Raw genomic sequence first — 23,150 nt, 5'->3', positions numbered from 1 at the left:
GAAAGGCGGAGCAGGCTCAAGGGGCCAGATGGCCTGCCTCTGCAACTAATTCTTATGTGCTCCCTCGGCGCTGTCAAACTAGGGAGCGAGGTGGCACGGAAGTGGGGAGAACCTTTCTCCAACCAGTAACATCGGCATCAACTCTCTCAAACTGCAACGCAGGAAACATAGAAACATCGAAAGTTACAGTACAGAAGGGGGCCATTTCGGCCTATTGTATCCACGCCGGCCGACAAAGAGCCGCACGGCCCTTGGTCAGCAGCCCTGAAGAAAGATACCGCCCGCAAAAGAAGGGAAAGGTCAAAGGGCACAAATAGGAGCGCTGTTCCCGCTGTGCTCCGTGCAGTCGTCATGGCCGCCAATGATCACTTTTGTGACTATGCAACTGGACTTGAGACTACTAGCTGCAAATCACAAAAATGACACTGGGAGCCATAAGAGAGGAATGTCGCGGTGGCGGCCATCGCAGGGTTAATCAAACGCTGGTTAAAGAGGGAGGAAGAGGAGGTTAGTCAGACAGCAGCCCGCACTCGTGGCCCGAAGGGTATACTCCCCGGCCAGCAACACACATGCAGGTTAGATCCTTAGCCCATTAAGCCAATTCTGATCCAGCAAGGGAGCAAAGGGAGCAGGGAGCAATCAGTCATCCATCAATGTGTTGTCAGCAGGGTTTAAAGTCTTTTTGGTCGAAGTGTTTCTTTGCTAATCCAGGAGAGAGAGATATCTGGGTAATGGACCTCCTTCGCATTGTGGGCAGCCAGGGTACAGCACGGGTTAGATACAGAGTAAAGCTCCCTCTTCACTGTCCCATCAAACACTCCCAGGGCAGGTACAGCACGGGGTTAGATACAGAGTAAAGCTCCCTCTACACTGTCCCATCAAACACTCCCAGGGCAGGTACAGCACGGGGTTAGATACAGAGTAAAGCTCCCTCTACACTGTCCCATCCATCACTCCCAGGGTAGGTACAGCACGGGTTAGATACAGAGTAAAGCTCCCTCTACATTGTCCCATCCATCACTCCCAGGGCAGGTACAGCACGGGTTAGATACAGAGTAAAGCTCCCTCTACACTGTCCCATCCATCACTCCCAGGGTAGGTACAGCACGGGTTAGATACAGAGTAAAGCTCCCTCTACACTGTCCCATCCATCACTCCCAGGGCAGGTACAGCATGGGGTTAGATAGAGAGTAAAGGTCCCTCTACACTGTCCCATCAAACACTCCCAGGGCAGGTACAGCATGGGTTAGATACAGAGTAAAGGTCCCTCTACATTGTCCCATCAAACACTCCCAGGGCAGGTACAGCACGGGGTTAGATACAGAGTAAAGCTCCCTCTACACTGTCCCATCAAACACTCCCAGGGCAGGTGCAGCATGGGGTTAGTTCGGAGTAAAGCTCCCTTTACACTGCCCCATCAAACATCGCGTCAAATCGCAGCATTTGCCCAAGGCCTCATGTCCCTCCTCACAGCGATCTTCCACGCCCCCTACCTGCGGAAGTCCAGCAGTGGTCGGGTGGAGGACGGGATGCCCTCTGCTGGCCAGCTGAGGAAGTGGAACTGGGTGAGTGTCCGGGTCTCCTGTGACTGCAGGTTCTTCAGGTAGAAGCTGCGCACCAGGAAATCCTCGCACCAGATGTGCTCCGACACCAGGTTGACCTGTGGAAGCAGCAGGAGAGGGTTACGCACGTATCGTCGCGCGAATTGTTCCATCCGACTCGTATCTAAAGAAAAGACAAATCAGCGGTGGGTTCCCCAATGGTCCAATGAGGTTGCCCAGTGAAAGAAAGAACTTGCATTTATATAGCGCCTCTCACGGCATCCCAACGCGCTTTACAGCCAATGAAGTACTTTTGGAGTGCAGTCACTGTTGTATTCAGATCAGCCATGATCTTATTGAATGGCGGAGCAGGCTCGAGGGGCCAAGTGGCCTAATCCTGCTCCTATTTCTTATGTAATGTGGGAAACGCGGCAGCCAATTTGTGCACAGCAAGCTCCCACAAACAGCAAGGTGATAATGACCCAGATAATCTGTTTTATGTTATGTTGATTGAGGGATAAATATTGGCCCCAAGATACCGGAGATAACTCCCCTGCTCTTCTTCGAAATAGAGCCCATGGGATCTTTTACGACCACCTGAGAGAGCAGACGGGGCCTCGGTTTAACGTCTCATCTGAAAGACGACACTTCAGACAGCGCAGCGCTCCCTCAGCACTGCACTGGGAGTGTCAGCCTTGATTTTTTTTGCTCGAGTCGCTGGAGTGGGACTTGAACTCACAACCTTCTGACTCAGAGGCGAGTGAGAGTGCTACCCACTGAGCCACAGCTGACACTTCAAGGTAGGTTGGGGGTGCATGCATACTATAATTGGCCTCAGTACCCTTGGATTGGGGGAGGGGGGGGGGTGGTAAGAGGGGTTAAAAAAGGCTTAAACACGACGCCACACATGGTAGAACAGCCCACCAACACTTACCACCAAGGTTCACCTGCGAACTATGGGCACATGGGTGTGGTGCGAATCGGCAATTTCCGCCTGTGAACTGCGCCCCCAATCAGGAGTCGTTGCCGTCAGGAAAGGACCAGAAAAAAATAGGCGACAACCAACGTTGCCCGCTAAGCTGCGCGGCCCGGCTTTTCAATTGGAAATATCCGCCCGAAACTTGAATGGGCCGCGCAGCCAGTTAAAGGGCCTGTACACTGCGGAGGTGCGGCGAATGAGGGTACGGGACCCAGAAGAGCTGAGGGCCCAGCGGCAGCACGGGCCAGGTCACACTGCGATGTGTGTGTGCGCACTAGGTCCGTGTAGCAGTGCAGGTCTCCAGTCGTCCTGGTCACTGGATAAAGGCCTAAAAGCTCTGTCAAGCCCCTGTGGTGGCAATTGTACAACGGTCACTGCACGTTAAAAAAATCCACGCACAGCCATCTTCCACCCCCCTCAACTGGAGTTCAGGACTGGAACATCGGGTCCTTCACTGAAACATCTGTGAACTCGTGTGGAAGCAAGTCATCCTCGTTCGAGGGACCGCCTATGGCGATGACATCAAAAAAAAAATTACAGGGGTCATTGGTGACAACATGGCTGAACGAAATCCTGGATGGAGACCGATGGGACGTGTGTTGCCATGGGTGGGTATTGGTAAGATTGAGCCCCCAACCCACACAGGCGCAGAAGAGTTAGGAAGACAATCAGTGCCACAGGGCCACTATTCTCTGAGAAAACAAGCGGTAATCCTCCAACCCTAGTTCCGACCTTCCAATCGTGACCCTGCCCTGGTCTTTCCAGACCTGTCCAGTTGAAATCCACTCAATCTGGTCTCTTCATCCATTTTCTAAGCCTAATTGGTGGTCTTCCCCTGCGCTTACATAAGAACATAAGAAATAGGAACAGGAGTCGGCCATATGGCCCCTCGAGCCTGCTCCGCCATTCAATAAGATCATGGCTGACCTGATCATGGACTCAGCTCCACTTCCCTGCCCGCTCCCCATAACCCCTTATTCTCTTATCAATTAAGAAACCATCTATTTCAGTATTAAATTTATTCAATATCCCAGCTTCCACAGCTCTCTGAGGCAGTGAATTCCACAGATTTACAACCCTCAGAGAAGAAATTTCTCCTCATCTCAGTTTTAAATAGCTGGCCCCTTATTCTAAGATTGTGCCCCCTAGTTCTAGTCTCCCCCATCAGTGGAAACATCCTCTCTGCATTCACCTTGTCGGGCCCCCTCATAATCTTATACGTCTCGATAAGATCACCTCTCATTCTTCTGAATTCCAATGAGTAGAGGCCCAACCTACTCAACCTTTCCTCATATTGTGTGGAGTTTTGGTTTCCTAGTCTGAGGAAGGATGTTCTTGCTATTGAGGGAGTGCAGCGAAGGTTCACCAGACTGATTCCCGGGATGGCAGGACTGACATATGAAGAAAGACTGGATCGACTAGGCTTATATTCACTGGGATTTAGAAGAGTGAGAGGGGATCTCATAGAAGCATATAAAATTCTGATGGGATTGGACAGGTGAGATGCAGAAAGAATGTTCCTGATGTTGGGGAAGTCCAGAACTAGGGGTCACAGTCTAACAATAAGCGGTAAGCCATTTAGGACCGAGATGAGAAACTTTTTCACTCACAGAATTGTGAACCTGTGGAATTCTCTACCGCAGAGAGTTGTTGAGTCTAATTTGTTGGATATATTCAAAAGGGAGTTAGATGTGGCCCTTACGGCTAAAGAGATCAAGGGGTATGGAGAGAAAGCAGGAATGGGGTACTGAAGTTGCACGATCAGCCATGATCATATTGAATGGTGGTGCAGGCTCGAAGGGCTGAATGGCCTACTCCTGCACCTATTTTCTACGTTCCTATGTCAACCCCCTTATCTTCGGAATCAACCGAGTGAACCTTCTCTGAATTGTCTCCAAAGCAAGTATATCCTTTCGTAAATATGGAAACCAAAACTGCACGCAGTACTCCAGGTGTGGCCTCACCAATACCCTGTATAACTGTAGCAAGACTTCCCTGCTTTTATACTCCATCCCCTTTGCAATAAAGGCCAAGAATCCATTGGCCTTCCTGATCACTTGCTGTACCTGCATACTATACTTTTGTGTTTCATGCACAATGACATTGCTACCTCAGAGGCTCAGTGAGTGGGCAAGAACATGGCAAATGGAATATAAAGTGGAGAAATGTGAAGTTTGGTCAGAAAACTCGAAAGCAGAGTATTTTTTAAATGGTGAGAGATTGGGAAATGTTGGTGTTCAGAGGGACCTGGGTGTCCTTGTACACAAATCACTGAAAGTTAACATGCAGGTACAGCAAGTAATTAAGAAAGCAAATGGTATGTTGGCCTTTATTACAAGAGGATTTGAGTATAAGAGTAAAGACGCCTTACTGCAATTATATAGGGCCCTGGTGAGACCGCACCTGGAGTATTGTGTACAATTTTGGTCTCCTTACCTAAGGAAGGATATACTTGCCATTGAGGAAGTGCAACGAAGGTTCACCAGACTGATTCCGGGGATGGGGGAATTGTCCTATGAGGAGAGATTAAGTAGACTAGACCTATATTCTCTAGAGTTTAGAAGAATGAGAGATGATCTCATTGAAACATTCAACATTCTTACAGGGTTAGACAGGGTAGATGCAGGGAGGATGTTTCCTCTGGCTGGGGAGTCGAGAACCAGGGGTCACAGTCTCAGAATAAGAGGTCGGCCATTTAGGACTGAGATGAGGAGAAACTTCTTCACTCAGAGGGTGGTGAATCTTTGGAATTCTCTACTCCAGAGGGCTGTGGAGGTTCGTGGAGTATATTCAAGACAGAGATCGATAGATTTTTGGATATTAAGGGAATCAAGGGATTTGGGGATAGTGCAGGAAAGTGGAGTTGAGGTCGAAGATCAGCCATGATCTCACTGAATGGCGGAGCAGGCTCAAGGGTCCAAACGGCCGACTCTTGCTCCGAATTCTTATGTTCTAACTCTGCTCTGGTTGTTTCCAATAGTATCTGAACCCCATTCGAAGGGTTGGCGCTGTGCCTCGCGCCCCCGTGCCCGTCACCCGACACAACGCCCGACCTACCTCATAGATGTGGTACAGAGACGAGCCCTCATCGGGCCAGTAGCGGTCACAGTGCTTAACGCCATCCTCCACTAGCGGTGTAAGCATGACAATCACGGTGCAGCCGTTCTCCCAGACCATCTGTAACAGGACACAGTACAACGTCAAAGAGATCGGATTGTCCTCAGGATCCTCTCTGCGGAGAGAGCCAAAGTGAGACGGACCAGCGTTTATTGAGCACCTTATCGCTGCATAACTGATTATCATGCCCTCAAATCTGCCACTAAGCTCATGGTCTACAGGGCTGTAGTAATACCCGCCCTCCTGTATGGCTCGGAGACGTGGACCATGTACAGTAGTCACCTCAAGTCGCTGGAAAAATACCACCAACGATGTCGCCGCAAGATCCTACCAATCTCCTGGGAGGACAGACGCACCAACGTCAGTGTTCTTGACCAGGCCAACATCCCCAGCATCGAAGCACTGACCACATTTGATCAGCTCCGCTGGGCGGGGCCACATTGTTCGCATGCCTGACACGAGACTCCCAAAGCAGGCGCTCTACTCGGAACTCCTTCACGGCAAATGAGCCAAAAGGTGGGGAAAGGAAACGTTACAGGGACACCCTCAAAGCCTCCCTGATAAAGTGCAACATCCCCACCGACACCTGGGACTCCCTGGCCAAAGACCGCCCTAAGTGGAGGAAGTGCATCCGGGAGGGCGCTGAGCACCTCGAGTCTCATCGCCGAGAGCGTGCAGAAACCAAGCACAGGCAGCGGAAGGAGCGTGCGGCAAACCAGTCCCACCCACCCTTTCCCTCAACCACTGTCTGTCCCACCTGTGACGGGGTCTGTAATTCCTGTATTGGACTGTACAGCCACCTAAGGACTCATTTTTAGAGTGGGGCTGCCTATGATGAAGATGATATCACTGCAGAACTAATTATCGTATAGCCACACACAGCAGCCTGGTTGAGAAGCGTAACACGTAATCAATTAATTTTTGTGGGCCAGCAAGCAGAATGGGAGTAATATTGCAAAGTGCTGCAAAATTGCAAAGTGTTGCACTACAGCGGGACCTGGGGGTACTTGTGTATGACTGATGCCCATTCAAAACTGAGATGAGGAGGAATTTCTTCTCTCAGAAGGTTGTAAATCTGTGGAATTCACTGCCTCAGAGAGCTCTGGAAGCAGGGACATTGAAAACATTTAAGACCGAGATAGACAGTTCCTTAACCGATAAGGGGTTATGGGGAGCGGGCAGGGAAGTGGACCTGAGTCCATGATCGCATCAGCCATGATCATATTAAATGGCGGAGCAGGCTCGAGGGGCCTATTTCTTATGTTCTTATGAATACCCAGGTGCCAACCATGGCTCAGTGGGCAGCAGTCTTGCTCCTGAGTCAGAGAGTCATGCGTTCAACTCCCACTCCAGGGACTTGAGCCCATAATCCAGGCCGGCACTCCCAGTGCCAGTGCTGAGGGAGTGCTGCACTGTCAGAGGTGCCGTCTTTCACACCCTTCAAGATTTAGGTCGGGACCTGGAATTTTAGGTCCATCATTGAAACACCTGTGAACTTTATGACGTGGAAGCAAGTCATCCTCGATTCGAGGGACTGCCTATGATGTTGATGACTTTCACATGAGACGTAAAACCGAGGTCCCCAGCTGCCCTCTCAGGTGGACGTAAAAGATCCCATGGCCACAATTTCAAAGAACAGCAGGGGGAATTATCCCTGGTGTCCTGGGACAATATTTATCTTTCAACCAACACCGAAAACAGATAATCTGGTCGTTATCACTTGGCTGTTTGTGGGAGCTTGCTGTGCGCAAATTGCCTGCCGCGTTTCCCACATTACAACAGTGACTCCACTTCATTGGCTGCAAAGCATTTTGGGATGTCCTAAAGCTACGAAAGGTGGTGTAGATCAGAACAACTCGCTGCGTAAAAAAATAATTCTTCTCATTTCCCCCCCTCTCTGGTTCTTCCCGCATTGTGAAGCTGGGAACTAAAGCAAAGCAGTTCTCCTTTTGCTACGCTTACTATATTTTTTTTAAAGCGAAAAACCTTTTCTCACCTCAGTTTTCTTGGCCTTTCCATCTCCTGCCTGGCTAAGGGCTGGAGAGAAGTGTGTTGGTCATCTTGGGGAGTGAAGGGCCAACAGTCGAACTTCTTTGTATCTTGGATTAACAGGCTTTCCGATATAAACAGGACTTTGATGTGTGGGAAAAAGATTGCATTGCTTGTTCTCTGGGATGTAGGGGCTGAAATTGCCCCACTATCCGAAATGAGTCAAGGGCCAGCCGTTCCGTAGAGATTCAGCACGTTGGGGTTATTTTTGGACCGTGGCCTCAACATGGCGGCGGAACTGGGGGCAGGGGCAGAGTGACTGTCACTAGCGGGGCAGAAGTGGGGGCGGGTCAGAGTGACTGTCACTAGTGGGGCAGAACTGGGGGCAGGGGCAGAGTGACTGTCACTAGTGGGGCAGAAGTGGGGGCGGGGCAAAGTGACTGTCACTAGTGGGGCAGAACTGGGGGCAGGGGCAGAGTGACTGTCACTAGTGGGGCAGAAGTGGGGGCGGGGGCAGAGTGACTGTCACTAGTGGGGCAGAAGTGGGGCGGGGCAGAGTGACTGTCACTAGTGGGGCAGAAGTGGGGGCGGGGGCAGAGTGACTGTCACTAGTGGGGCAGAAGTGGGGGCGGGGGCAGAGTGACTGTCACTAGTGGGGCAGAAGTGGGGGCGGGGCAAAGTGACTGTCACTAGCGGGGCAGAAGTGGGGGCGGGGCAAAGTGACTGTCACTAGTGGGGCAGAAGTGGGGGCGGGGGCAGAGTGACTGTCACTAGTGGGGCAGAAGTGGGGGCGGGGGCAGAGTGACTGTCACTAGCGGGGCAGAAGTGGGGGCGGGGCAGAGTGACTGTCACTAGTGGGGCAGAAGTGGGGGCGGGGGCAGAGTGACTGTCACTAGTGGGGCAGAAGTGGGGCGGGGCAGAGTGACTGTCACTAGTGGGGCAGAAGTGGGGCGGGGCAGAGTGACTGTCACTAGTGGGGCAGAAGTGGGGGCGGGGGCAGAGTGACTGTCACTAGCGGGGCAGAAGTGGGGGCGGGGGCAGAGTGACTGTCACTAGTGGGGCAGAAGTGGGGGCGGGGGCAGAGTGACTGTCACTAGCGGGGCAGAAGTGGGGGCGGGGGCAGAGTGACTGTCACTAGCGGGGCAGAAGTGGGGGCGGGGGCAGAGTGACTGTCACTAGCGGGGCAGAAGTGGGGGCGGGGCAGAGTGACTGTCACTAGCGGGGCAGAAGTGGGGGCGGGGGCAGAGTGACTGTCACTAGCGGGGCAGAAGTGGGGGCGGGGCAGAAGTGGGGGCGGGGCAGAGTGACCGTCGCTGCAAGGCATCAGCGCCGCGCTGATGACGTCATCGCGCTGACACGTCGCAATGTCCCCACCCCTTCGGTTAAAGGGGAGGGCCGCTGCGAGCACTGCAGCCACTTGAGTGGCAAACACTGGGCCACCCAGGGAGTGTTTCGGCCGGGCCAGCAACCCGGCACCCAAGCCCCAGAGAGTGCGCCGACTGTCGGGGGGGGGGGGCGGGGGTGCACCAATTGTCGGGGGGGGGGGGCGGGGGTGCACCAATTGTCGGGTGGGGTGGGGGGGTGCACCAACTGGCGGCAGGGTCATGGGGCAATTCCGGGAAAGGGGGTGATTTCACCCGAGGGGCAATTTCGGGAAGGGGGTCCTCGATAGTCGGTAAGGGATCAGTGCGTGCACACCTTGGCGGGAACACCGCTCCAAACTTAGGGTTGACCTAAGAGGAAAGGTTGAGTAGGTTGGGCCTCTACTCATTGGATATTAGAAGAATGAGAGGTGATCTTATCGAAACGCATAAGATTATGAGGGGGCTCGACAAGGTGGATGCAGAGAGGATGTTTCCACTGATGGGGGAGACTTGAACTAGAGGGCATGACCTTAGAATAAGGGGCCACCCATTTAAACCTGAGAGGGTTGTAAATCTGTGGAATTCACTGCCTCAGAGAGCTGTGGAAGCTGGAACATTGAATAAATTTAAGACAGAGATAAACAGTTTCTTAAACGATAAAGGGGTAAGGGGTTATGGGGAGCAGGCAGGGAAGTGGACTTGAGTCCATGATCAGATCAGCCATGATTGTATTAAATGGCGGAGAAGGCTCGAGGGGCCGTATGGTCTACTCCTGCTCCTATTTCTTATGATCTTATAAACCCGAGGAAGGGCAATTTTCAAAATGGCGACCCCTCCGCACCGACCCGTGCTCGCCACTTTCGGGCGGCCAGAGACTTTATAGAAAGGGGCAATTTGGGCCCCGAGGAGTGCTTGTGTAAGGGGACATGTGTTACCCATGAGTGGTTACTGCTTAGTTATAAGGTAATCAAATGTAACTTTAGTTTTAAGGTAACAAACACGGGTAACGAATGCATTAGCTACAGATAGCAGTTGCTGAAGCTTTTACTTCAAAGGTGCGAGGAATTGATACGGCAGGAAGTCCCGTGTAGGGGGAGTGGTTCTGACATGACCAACTAAGTGAGTGGGCAAAAATTTGGCAGATGGAGAATAATGTCGGAAAGTGTGAGGCACTTTGGCAGAAAAAAATCAAAGAGCAAGTTATTATTTAAATGGAGAAAGATTGCAAAGTGCTGCAGTACAGCGGGACCTGGGGGTACTTGTGCATGAAACACAAAAGGTTAGTATGCAGGTACAGCAAGTGATCAGGAAGGCAAATGGAATCTTGGCCTTTATTGCAAAGGGGATGGAGTATAAAAGCAGGGACGTCTTGCTACAGTTATACAGGATATTGGTGAGGCCACACCTGGAGTACTGCGTGCAGTTTTGCTTTCCATATTTACGAAAGGATAAACTTGCTTTGGAGGCAGTTCAGAAAAGGTTCACTCGGTTGATTCCGGGGATGAGGGGGTTGACTTATGAGATAAGGTTGAGTAGGTTGGGCCTCTACTCATTGGAATTCAGAAGAATGAGAGGTGATCTTATCGAAATGTATAAGATTATGAGAGGGCTTGACAAGGTGGATGCAGAGAGGATGTTTCCACTGAAGGGGGAGACTAGAACTAGAGGGCATGACCAATGTCCTTAGGGGAGTGTTTGCTAGTGCTGTTGGGGAGGAGTTAAACTAACATGACAGAGGGATGGGAACCTGTGCAGGGAGACAGAGGGAAATAAAATGGAGGCAGAAGCAAAAGATAGAAAGGAGAATAGTAAAAGTGGAGGGCAAAGAATCCCAAGTCAAAAAACAAAATGGGCCACATTACAGCAAAATTCTAAAGGGGCAAAGTGTGTTAAAAAGACAAGCCTGAAGGCTCTGTGCCTCAATGCGAGGAGTATTCGGAGTAAGGTGGACGAATTAACTGCGCAGACGGCAGTTAATGGATATGATGTAATTGGCATCACGGAGACATGGCTCCAGGGTGGCCAAGGCTGGGAACTCAAATCCAGGGGTATTCAACATTTAGGAAGGATAGGCAGACAGGAAAAGAAGGCGGGGTGGCGTTGCTGGTTAAAGAGGAGATTACTGCAATAGTAAGGAGGGACATTAGCCTGAATGATGTGGAATCGGTATGGGTGGAGCTGCGGAATACCAAAGGACTGAAAACGCTAGTGGGAGTTGTGTACAGACCACCAAACAGGAGTAGTGAGGTTGGGGACAGCATTAAACAAGAAATAAGGGATGTGTGCAATAAAGGTACAGCAGTTATCATGGGCGACTTTAATCTACATATTGATTGGGCTAACCAAACTGGTAGCAATGTGGTGGAGGAGGATTTCCTGGAGTGTATTAGGGATGGTTTTCTAGACCAATGTGTCGAGGAACCAACTAGAGAGCTGGCCATTCTAGACTGGGTGATGAGAAGGGACTAATTAGCAATCTTGTTGTGTGAGGCCCCTTGGGGAAGAGTGACCATAATATGGTAGAATTCTTTATTAAGATGGAGAGTGGCACAGTTAATTCGGAAACTAGGGTCCTGAACTTAAGGAAAGGTAACTTTGACGGTATGAGGCGTGAATTGGCTGGAATAGACTTGCAAAGGATACTTAAAGGGTTGGCGGTGGATAAGCAATGGCAAACATATAAAGATCACATGGATGAACTTCAGCAATTGTTCATCCCAGTCTGGAGTAAAAATAATACGGGGAAGGTGGCTCAACCGTGGCTAACAAGGGAAATTAAGGATAATGTTAAAATCAAGGAAGAGACATATAAATTGGCCAGAAAAAGCAACAAACCGGAGGACTGGGAGAAATTTAGAATTCAACAGAGGAGGACAAAGGGTTTAATTAAGAGGGGGAAAGTAGAGTTCGAGAGGAAGCTTGCAGGGAACATAAAAACTGACTGCAAAAGCTTCTATAGATATGTGAAGAAAAAAAGATTAGTGAAGACAATCGTAGGTCCCTTGCAGTCGGATTCAGGTGAATTTATAATGGGGAACAAAGAAATGGCAGACCAATTGAACCAATACTTCGGTTCTGTCTTCACGAAGGAAGACACAAATAACCTTCCGAATGTACTAGGGGACAGTGGGTCTCGTGAGAAGGAGGAACTGAAGGATATCCATATTAGGCGGGAAATTGTGTTAGGGAAATTGATGGGATTAAAGGCCGATAAATCCTCGGGGCCTGATAGTCTGCATCCCAGAGTACTTAAGGAAGTGGCCCTAGAAATAGTGGATGCATTGGTGATCATTTTCCAACTGTCTATCGACTCTGGATCAGTTCCTATGGACTGGAGTGTAGCTAATGTAACACCACTTTTTAAAAAAGGAGAGAGAGAGAAAACGGGTAATTATAGTCCGGTTAGCCTGACATCAGTAGTGGGGAAAATGTTGGAATCAATCATTAAGGATGAAATAGCAGCACATTTGGAAAGCAGAGACAGGATCGGTTCAACTCAGCATGGAATTATGAAAGGGAAATCATGCTTGACCAATCTTCTGGATTTTTTTGAGGATGTAACTGGCAGAGTACAAGGGAAAACCAGTGGATGTGGTGTATTTGGACATTCAAAAGGCTTTTGACAAGGTCCCGCACAAGAGATTGGTGTGCAAAATCAAAGCGCATGGTATTGGGGATAATGTACTGACGTGGATGGAGAACTGGTTGGCAGACAGGAAGCAGAGAGTTGGGATAAATGGGTCCTTTTCAGAATGGCAGGCAGTGACTAGTGTAGTGCCGCAGGGCTCAGTGCTGGGACCCCAGCTCTTTACAATATACATTAACGATTTCGATGAAGGAATTGAGTGTAATATCTCCAAGTTTGCAGATGACACTAAACTGGGTGGCGGTGTGAGCTGTGAGGAGGATGCTAAGAGACTGCAGGGTGATTTGGACAGGTTAGGTGAGTGGGCAAATGCATGGCAGATGCAGTATAATGTGGATAAATGTGAGGTTATCCATTTTGGGGGCAAAAACACGAAGGCAGAATATTATCTGAATGGTGGCAAATTTGGAAAAGGGGAGGTGCAACGAGACCTGTGTGTCATGGTACATCAGTCATTGAAAGTTGGCATGCAGGTACAGCAGGCGGTGAAGAAGGCAAATGGTATGTTGGCCTTCATAGCTAGGGGGTTCAAGTATAGGAGCAGGGAGCTCTTACTGCAGTTGTACAGGGCCTTAGTGAGGCCTCACCTGGAATATTGTGTTCAGTTTTGGTCTTGTAATCTGAGGAAGGACGTTCTTGCTATTGAGGGAGTGCAGCGAAGGTTCACCAGACTGATTCCAGGGATGGCTGGACTGACATATGAGGAGAGACTGGATCAACTGGGCCTTTATCCACTGGAGCTTAGAAGGATGAGAGGGGATCTCATAGATACGCATAAGATTCTGACGGGACTGGACAGATTAGATGCGGGAAGAATGTTCCCGATGTTGGGGAATTCCAGAACCAGGCGACACAGTCTTAGGATAAGGGGCAAGCCATTTAGGACTGAGATGAGGAGAAACTTCTTCACTCAGAGAGTTGTTAACCTGTGGAATTCCCTACCGCAGAGAGTTGTTGATGCCAGTTCATTGGATATATTCAAGAGGGAATTAGATACGGCCCTTACAGCTAAAGGGATCAAGGGGTATGGAGAGAAAGCAGGAAAGGGGTACTGAGGGAGTGATCATCCATGATCTTATTGAATGGCAGTGAAGGGCTGAATGGCCTACTCCTGCACCTAGTTTCTATGTTTCTATGATCTTAGAATAAGGGGCTGCCCATTTAAAACAGAGACGAGGAGAAATTTCTTCTCTCAGAGGGTTGAAAATCTGTGGAATTCACTGCCTCAGAGAGCTGTGGAGGCTGGGACATTGAATAAATTTAAGACAGAAATAGACAGTTTCTTAAGCGATAAGGGAATATGGGGTAATGGGGAGCGGGCAGGGAAGTGGAGCTGATTCCATGATCAGATCAGTCATAATCTTATTAAATGGCGGAGCAGGCTCGAGGGGCTGAGTGGCCTACTCCTGTTCCTATTTCTTATGTTCTTATGTTAACTGCAAACTGTTTACATGAATAGTCTCTTTTCAAAGGAATAGGTACGTCAAACATTCTTATAAGAACATAAAAAATAGGAGCAGAAGGAGGCCTTTTGGGCCCTTGAGCCTGCTCCACCATTCAATATGATCATGGCTGATCATGCAACTTCAGTACCCCATTCCTGCTTTCTCTCCATAGCCTCTGATCCCTGTAGCCGTAAGGGCCACATCTAACTCACTTTTGAATATATCTAACGAATTGGCCTCAATAACTGTTTGTGGTAGAGAATTCCATAGGTTCACAATTCTCTGAGTGAAGAAGTTTCTCCTCATCTCGGTCCTTGATGGCTTACCCCTTATCCTTAGACTGTGACCCCTGGTTCTGGACATCCCCAACATCGGGAACATTCTTCCTGCATCTAACCTGTCCAATCCCGTCAGAATTTTATATGCTTCTATGAGATCCCCTCTCATTCTTCTAAATTCCAGTGAATATAAGCCTAGTCGATCCAGTCTTTCTTCATATGTCAGTCCTGCCACTCCAGGAATCAGTCTGGTGAACCTTCGCTGCACTCCCTCAATAGCAAGAATGTCCTTCCTCAGAGTAGGAGACCAAAACTGCATACAATACTCAAGGTGTGGCCTCACCAGGGCCCTGTATAACTGCAGTAAGACCTCCCTGCTCCTATACTCAAATCCTCTCGCTATGAAGGCCAACATGCCATTTGCTTTCTTTATTGCCTGCTGTACCTGTATGCCTACTTTCAATGACAGATGTACCATGACAGCCAGGTCTCGTCACCATTCAGGTAATAATCTGCCTTCCTGTTTTTGCCACCAAAGTGGATAACCTCACATTTATCCACATTATACTGTATCTGCCATGCATTTGCCCACTCACCTAACCTGTCCAAGTCCCCCTGCAGCCTCTTAGCATCCTCCTCACAGCTCACACTGTCACCCAACTTAGTGTCATCTGCAAACTTGGAGATATTACATTCAATTCCTTAAATCATTAATATATATTGTAAATGCGGTACCCCACTAGTCACTGCCTGCCATTCTGAAAAGGACCCGTTTATTCCTACTCTTTGCTTCCTTTCTGCCAACCAGTTCTCTATCTATGTCAATACATTACCCCCAATACCATATGACTTAATTTTGCACACTAATCTCTCGTGTGGGACCTTGTGAAAAGTCTTTTGAAAGTCCAAATACACCAGATCCACTAGTTCTCCCTCATCCACTTTACTTGTTACATCCTCTAGATGATTTGTCAAGCATGATTTCCTGACATGCTGACTTGGACCGATCCTGTCACTGCTTTCCAAATGCGCTGCTATTACATCTTTAATAATTGATTCCAGCATTTTCCCCACTAACCAGTCAGGCTAACCGGTCTATAATTCCCTGTTTTCTCTCTCCCTCCTTTTTTAAAAAGTGGGGTTATATTAGCTGCCCTCCAATCCATAGGAACTGATCCAGAGTCTATAGAATGTTGGAAAATGACCACCAATGTACCACTATTTCTAGGGCCACTTCCTTAAGTACTCTGGGATGCAGACTATCAGGCCCTGGGGATTTATCGGCCTTCAATCCCATCAATTTCCCTAACACCATTTCCTGACTAATAAGGATTTCCCTCAGTTCCTCCTTCTCGCTAGACCCTCGGTCACCTAGTATTTTCGGGAGGTTATTCGTGTCTTCCTTAGTGAAGACAGAACCAAAGATCTGATCTGATCATGGACTCAGCTCCACTTCCCTGCCCGCTCCCCATAACGCTTTACTCCCTTATCGCTCAAATTTCTGTCTGTCTCCGCCTTAAACATATTCAATGACCCAGCCTCCACAGCTCTCTGGGGCAGAGATTTCCACAGATTTACAACCCTCTGAGAGAAGAAATTCCTCCTCATCTCAGATTATCTATGACATTCTTCTCTGATGTCGTCAAAATATAAAGGACCATGGTTTTCAACTGTATCTCAGAGGGCTCGAAACCAAAATAGTCACTCTCTGTGTACAGTGAAAGACCGGTCACCTTTTACTGTGTCTCAACAAAATCTACTCCATATACTCTGCCACACAGCCTCGTGCTTACTCCAAACATTTTTTTTAATATTCATTCTCGATGTTGGCATGGTCCAGCATTTATTGCCCATCCCTAATTGCCCTTGACAAGGTGGTGGTGAACTGCCAATTCAGAAGGCAGTTCAGTCAACCACATTGCTGTGGGTCTGGAGTCACATCTAGGCCAGACCGGGTAAAGACGGCAGATTTCCTTCCCTCAAGGATATTAGTGAATTTGATGGGGTTTTTTTAATGATTATCCGGTAGTTTCATGGTCACCATTACTAGCTTTTTATTCCAGATTTATTTGGTTGACTGAATTTAAATTCCCCAGCTGCCGTGGTGCGATTTGAACCCGTGTCCCTGGAGTGTTAGTCCAGGTCTGTGAACCAGAGGAGAAAGGAGGCTGATTAATAAGAATACAACAAATATGAGCAGGAGTAGGCCCTATGGACCCTCGAGCCTGCTCCTCCATTCAATTAGATCATGGCTGATCCGATCATGGACTCAGCTCCACTTCCCTGCCCGCTCTCCATAACCTCTTATTCCCTTTATCGCCCTCCTGTATGGCTCAGAGACATGGACCATGTGGTGTTGAGATAGAGGATCAGCCATGATCATATTGAATGGCGGTGCAGATTCGAAGGGCCGAATGGCCTACTACTGCTCCTATTTTCTATGTTTCTATGTTTCTTTGTTTCTAGTAGACACCTTAAGTCACTGGAGAAATACCACCGATGTTGTCTCCGCAAGACCCTGCAAATCCCGTGAGGACAGATGCACCAACATTAGCGTCCTCGACCAGGCCAACATCCCCAGCATTGAAGCACTTTGTCTAAATGCACGTTGCATTTGTAACAAAATAGGTGAGTTGACGGCACAAATTGAGACAAATAGGTATGATCTGACAGCCATTACAGAGACGTGGTTGCAAGGTGACCAGGACTGGGAATTAAATATTCAGGGGTACTTGACAATCCGGAAGGATAGACAGAAAGAAAAAGGAGGTGGGGTAGCTCTATTGATAAAGGATGGAATCACTGCAAGAAACGATATTGGCTCAAATGATAAGGGTGTTGAAACAGTTTGGGTGGAGATAAGGAACAATAAGGGGAAAAAGTCACTGGTGGGTGTAGTTGATAGGCCCTCTAACAGTAGCAACTCTGTTGGGCGGAGCATAAACCAAGAAATAGTGGGGGCTTTTAAAAAGGGAACAGCAATAATCATGGGTGATTTTAACCTTTATATTTATTGGACAAATCAAATTGGTCAGGGTAGCCTTGAGGAAGAGTTCATAGAGTGCATAAGGGACAGGTTCCTTGAGCAGTATGTAACGGAACCAACCAGGGGACAGGCTATCTTAGATCTGGTCCTGTGTAATGAGACAGGATTAATAAACAATCTCTGTGTAAAGGATCCCTTGAAATGAGTGATCATAGCATGATTGAATTTCAAATTCAGATGGAGGGTGAGAAAGTTGGATCTCTAACCAGCGTACTAAGCTTAAATAAAGGAGACTATGAAGGTATGAGGGCAGAGTTGGGTAAAGTGGACTGGGAAAATAGACTAAAGTGTAGGACAGTTGATGAACAGTGGTGTACATTTAAGGAGATATTTCACAACTCTCAAGAAAAATATATTCCAGTGAGGAGGAAAGGATGTAAGAGAAAAGATAGCTATCCGTGGTTAACTAAAGAAATAAAGGATGGTATCCAATTAAAAACAAGGGCATACAAAGTGGCCCAAACTAGTGGGAGGACAGAAGATTGGGAAGCTTTTAAAAGCCAGCAAAGAACGACTAAAAAACTGATTAAGAAAGGGAAGATAGACTATGAAAGTAAACTACCACAAAATATAAAAACAGATAGCTAGAGTTTCTATAGGCATATAAAAAGGAAAAGAGTGGCTAAAGTAAATGTTGGTCCCCGAGAGGACGAGACCGGGGAATTAGTAATGGGGAACATGGAGACGGCAGAAATTCTGAACAAATATTTTGTATCAGTCTTTACGGTAGAGGACACTAATAATATTCCAACAGTAGATAGTCAAGGGGCTATAGGGGGGGGAGGAATCACTAAGGAGGTGGTGCTGAGTAAGATAATGAGCTCAAGTTTCGGACTCCCGCTAGAACGGCGCACATCGAAGAGGCCCGCCTAAGTTGTAAAACAAAAATTGCGCCGAATGCTGACCTGGCGATTCTCCAATATCTGTCGGCCCATTTCCAGCTTGGCGCGGCACAGCAGGAGCTGCTGGGGGCGGAGCTACAGCCCTGGGCTAAAAACAGTGCCGGCAGCTGAGCGCGTGCGCAGGAGCTCCCGGCCCTCCCAGCGCGTCCTGTCTCCCGGGCGATGACCCTAGCCCAGGCCGAAGGGACATCGCCCCTATCCCGGATCGAGTGGCCTGACGCATCTTACCTCGTCGGCGGGGGCCGCCCGGGCTCTCGCTGGGGGCAGGCCCCGCCCGAAGAATCGGCATCGGCGACCCGGCATCGGCTGCGTGCGGGCCCCATCCAAAGTCCTCGGCCGGGCCCATTCAGCTCCCCCCCGTCCATCTTCCTCTCCTCCCCCCCCCGTCCATCTTCCTCTCCCCCCCCCCCCGTCCATCTTCCACTCCCTCCCCCCCCCCGTCCATCTTCCTCTCCCCCCCCCGTTCATCTTCCTCTCACCCCCCCCCGTTCATCTTCCTCTCCCCCCCCCCCCCCCACGTCCATCTTCCTCTCCCCCCTCCCCCCGTCCATCTTCCTCTCCCCCCCCCCCCCGTCCATCTTCCTCTCCCCCCCCCCGTCCATCTTCCTCTCCCCCCCCCACGTCCATCTTCCTCTCCCCCCCCCCCCGTCCATCTTCCTCTCCCCCCCCCCCGTCCATCTTCCTCTCCCCCCCCCCCACGTCCATCTTCCCCCCCCCCCCCCCGTTCATCTTCCTCTCCTCCCCCCCCGTCCATCTTCCTCTTCCCCCCCCCCCCGTTCATCTTCCTCTCCTCCCCCCCCGTCCATCTTCCTCTCCCCCCCCCCCCCCGTTCATCTTCCTCTCCTCCCCCCCCGTCCATCTTCCTCTCCCCCCCCCCCCCGTTCATCTTCCTCTCTCCCCCCCCCGGTCCATCTTCCTCTCCCCCCCCCCCGTCCATCTTCCTCTCTCCCCCCCCCGTCCATCTTCCTCTCCCCCCCCCCCGTCCATCTTCCTCTCTCCCCCCCCCGTCCATCTTCCTCTCCCCCCCCCCCTGTCCATCTTCCTCTCCCCCCCCCGTCCATCTTCCTCTCCCCCCCCCCCCGTCCATCTTCCTCTCCCCCCCCCGTCCATCTTCCTCTCCCCCCCCCCGTCCATCTTCCTCTCCCCCCCCCCGTCCATCTTCCTCCCCCCCCCCCCCGTTCATCTTCCTCTCCCCCCCCCCGTCCATCTTCCTCTCCTCCCCCCCCCCCGTCCATCTTCCTCTCCTCCCCCCCCCCGTTCATCTTCCTCTTCCCCCCCCCCCGTCCATCTTCCTCCCCCCCCCCGTTCATCTTCCTCTTCCCCCCCCCCCCCGTTCATCTTCCTCTCCCCGTTCATCTTCCTCTCCCCCCCCCCCCTCTTCTCGCCCCCTCCGCACTCTTTTCCCTCCCCCCTCTCTTATCCCACTCCCACGTCTCTTCTCCCCGGTGCTGCAGTAGTTGAGTAGAAATAATTTTTTATTTATTCAGTGATTTTTAATTTTTAAATTTTTTTTGATTGATTTATTGGTTGATTTATTGATTTATTTATCATTTTTTATTGATGATGGCTCTTTATTTGTAAAAGTGAAGTGTTTAATGTTTGTAAACCCCCCTTCCCCCATCTCTCGTTCCCTACGCCTGATTTATAAGTGTAAGCAAGGTTTTTCTGACCTCTACATTTACTCCATTCTAATTTAGTTTGGAGTAAGTTTTCGCTGCTTAAACTTGCAAAACAGGCGCCAATGGCTGAACATGCCCCTTTTTGAAAAAAAAAATCTGTTCTAAAATGAAACTATTCTAACTCACTGGAGCAAACTAAATGCCGAGAATTGTAATTTCTAAGATGCCTCATTCTAAACTAGTTGCTCCAAAAAATTAGGAGCAACTCAGGCCGAAACTTGAGCCCAATGGGACTAAAGGCAGATAACTCCCCTGGACCTGATGGCTTGCATCCTCGGGTCTTAAGAGAAGTAGCGGCAGGGATTGTGGATGCATTGGTTGTAATTTACCAAAATTCCCTGGATTCTGGGGAGGTCCCAGTAGATTGGAAAACTGCAAATGTAATGCTTCTATTTAAAAAAGGAGGCAGACAAAAAGCAGGAAACTATAGACCAGTTAGCCTAATATCTGTGGTTGGGAAAATGTTGGAGTCCATTATTAAAGAAGCAGTAGCAGGACATTTGGAAAAGCAAAATTCGGTCAGGCAGAGTCAGCATGGATTTATGAAGGGGAAGTCATGTTTGACAAATTTGCTGGAGTTCTTTGAGGATGTAATGAACAGGGTGGATAAAGGGGAACCAGTGGATGTGGTGTATTTGGATGTCCAGAAGGTATTCGACAAGGTGCCACATAAAAGGTTACTGCACAAGATAAAAGTTCACGGGGTTGGGGGTAATATATTAGCATGGATCGAGGATTGGCTAACTAACAGAGAACAGAGAGTCAGGATAAATGGTACATTCTCTGGTTGGCAACTAATAACTAGTGGGGTGCCGCAGGGATCAGTGCTGGGACCCCAACTATTTACAATCTACATTAACGACTTGGAAGAAGGGACCGAGTGTAACGTAGCTAAGTTTGCTGACGATACAAAGATGGGAGGAAAAGCAATGTCTGAGGAGGACACAAAAAATCTGCAAAAGGACATAGACAGGCTAAGTGAGTGGGCAAAAATTTGGCAGATGGAGTATAATGTCGGAAAGTGTGAGGTCATGCACTTTGGCAGAAAAAGATCAAACAGCAAGTTATTATTTTAATGGAGAAAGATTGCAAAGTACTGCAGTACAGCGTGACCTGGAGGTACTTGTGCATGAAATACAAAAGGATGGTATGCAGGTACAGCAAGGCCAATGGTATCTTGGCCTTTATTGCAAAGGGGATGGAGTATTAAAGCAGGGAAGTCTTGCTACAGCTATACAAGGTATTGGTGAGGCCACACCTGGAATACTGCGTGCAGCTTTGGTTTCCATATTTACGAAAGGATATACTTGCTTTGGAGGCAGTTCAGAGAAGGTTCAATCGGTTGATTCCGGGGATGAGGCGGTTGACTTATGAGGAAAGGTTGAGTAAGTTGGGCCCCTAGTCATTCGAATTCAGAAGAATGAGAGGTTACTTATCGAAACGTATAAGATTATGAGGGGGCTTGACAAGGTGGATGCAGAGAGGATGTTTCCACTGATGGGGGAGACTAGAACTAGAGGGCATGACCTTAGGGCATGAGGGCTGGAGGTGGATACACTTCCCACACACGTAGTCGTCAAGGACACTGGAAGCGTCCTTGACGACCCACATCGTACAGGAGGAGCATAACACGTGTCCGAGCTCTCCTGCCATGACTTAACCCCTAGATTAACTTAATTTGGCAACAACAATGCTAAAGGTTACTTACTAAAAAAGAAAAAAAAACTACTTACCAATCACCAGCCAATCACTTACACCCTTAGCTGTGACGTCACCTTTCGATTTCTTTCTACTTCTTTTTTGCCTTCCTGCTGCAGCGCACCGGTAGGCCTCTCCGAACTCCCGACTTCCCGGACTTTAATACGCCGCCTCCTCGACGCACCTGCTGGAAGTCCCGCTGCCTCTCCGAACTCCCGACTTCCCGGACTTTAATACGCCGCCTCCTCGACGCACCCGCTGGAAGTCCCACTGCCTCTCCGAACTCCCGACTTCCCGGACTTTAATACGCCGCCTCCTCGACGCACCCGCTGGAAGTCCCACTGCCTCTCCGAACTCCCGACTTCCCGGACTTTTATAGGCCGCTCCTCGACACACCCACTCGAAGTCCCGCTGCCTCTCCGAACTCCCGACTCCCATACACCAAAATTCTAAAGGGGCAAAGTGTGCTAAAAAGACAAGCCTGAAGGCTCTGTGCCTCAATGCGAGGAGTATTCGGAATATGGTGGATGAATTAACTGCGCAGATAGCAGTTAACAGTTATGATGTAATTGGCATCACAGAGACATGGCTCCAGGGTGACCAAGGCTGGAAACTCAACATCCAGGGTTATTCAGCATTTAGGAAGGATAGACAGAAAGGAAAAGGAGGCGGGGTGGCGTTGCTGATTAAAGAGGAAATTAATGCAATAGTAAGGAGGGACATTAGCCTGGATGACGTGGAATCGGTATGGGTGGAGCTACGGAATACCAAAGGGCAGAAAATGCTAGTGGGAGTACAGACCACCAAACAGTAGTAGTGAGGTTGGGGACAGCATCAAACAAGAAATAAGGGATGTGTGCAATAAAGGTACAGCAGTTATCATGGGTGACTTTAATCTACATATTGATTGAGCTAACCAAACTGGTAGCAATGCGGTGGAGGAGGATTTCCTGGAGTATATTAGGGATGGTTTTCTAGACCAATATGTCGAGGAACTAACTAGAGAGCTGGCCATCCTAGACTGGGTGATGTGTAATGAGAAGGGACTAATTAGCAATCTTGTTGTGCGAGGCCCCCTGGGGAAGAGTGACCATAATATGGTAGAATTCTTCATTAAGATGGAGAGTGACACAGTTAATCAGGAAACTAGGGTCCTGAACTTAAGGAAAGGTAACTTCGACGGTATGAGGTGTGAATTGGCTAGAATAGACTGGCAGAGGATACTTAAAGGGTTGACAGTGGATAAGCAATGGCAAACATTTAAAGATCACATGGATGAACTTCAGCAATTGTACATCCATGTCTGGAGTAAAAATAAAACGGGGAAGGTGGCTCAACCGTGGCTAACAAGGGAAATTAAGGATAGTGTTAAAACCAAGGAAGAGGCATATAAATTTGCTAGAAAAAGCAACAAACCGGAGGACTGGGAGAAATTTAGAATTCAACAGAGGAGGAAAAAGGGTTTA

General features: G+C 49.2%; 1 protein-coding gene across 1 annotated transcript in view; it reads right to left on the bottom strand.

Moving 5' to 3' along the window:
• Positions 1-23,150, bottom strand: part of LOC139259661 (receptor-type tyrosine-protein phosphatase-like N) — a 364,010-nt gene that overhangs the window by 28,536 nt on the left and 312,324 nt on the right. The window contains exons 19-20 of the mRNA XM_070875205.1: positions 5,578-5,697; positions 1,494-1,660 (exon numbers count right to left, since the gene is read on the bottom strand). Coding sequence (XP_070731306.1) covers positions 1,494-1,660; positions 5,578-5,697 — 287 coding nt within the window. The remainder of the gene's footprint in view (positions 1-1,493; positions 1,661-5,577; positions 5,698-23,150) is intronic.

Source organism: Pristiophorus japonicus, chromosome 3 (assembly GCF_044704955.1).
Source record: "Pristiophorus japonicus isolate sPriJap1 chromosome 3, sPriJap1.hap1, whole genome shotgun sequence".
Classification (NCBI taxonomy): domain Eukaryota; kingdom Metazoa; phylum Chordata; class Chondrichthyes; family Pristiophoridae; genus Pristiophorus; species Pristiophorus japonicus.
This window is presented reverse-complemented; position numbering and strand designations above follow the sequence as displayed.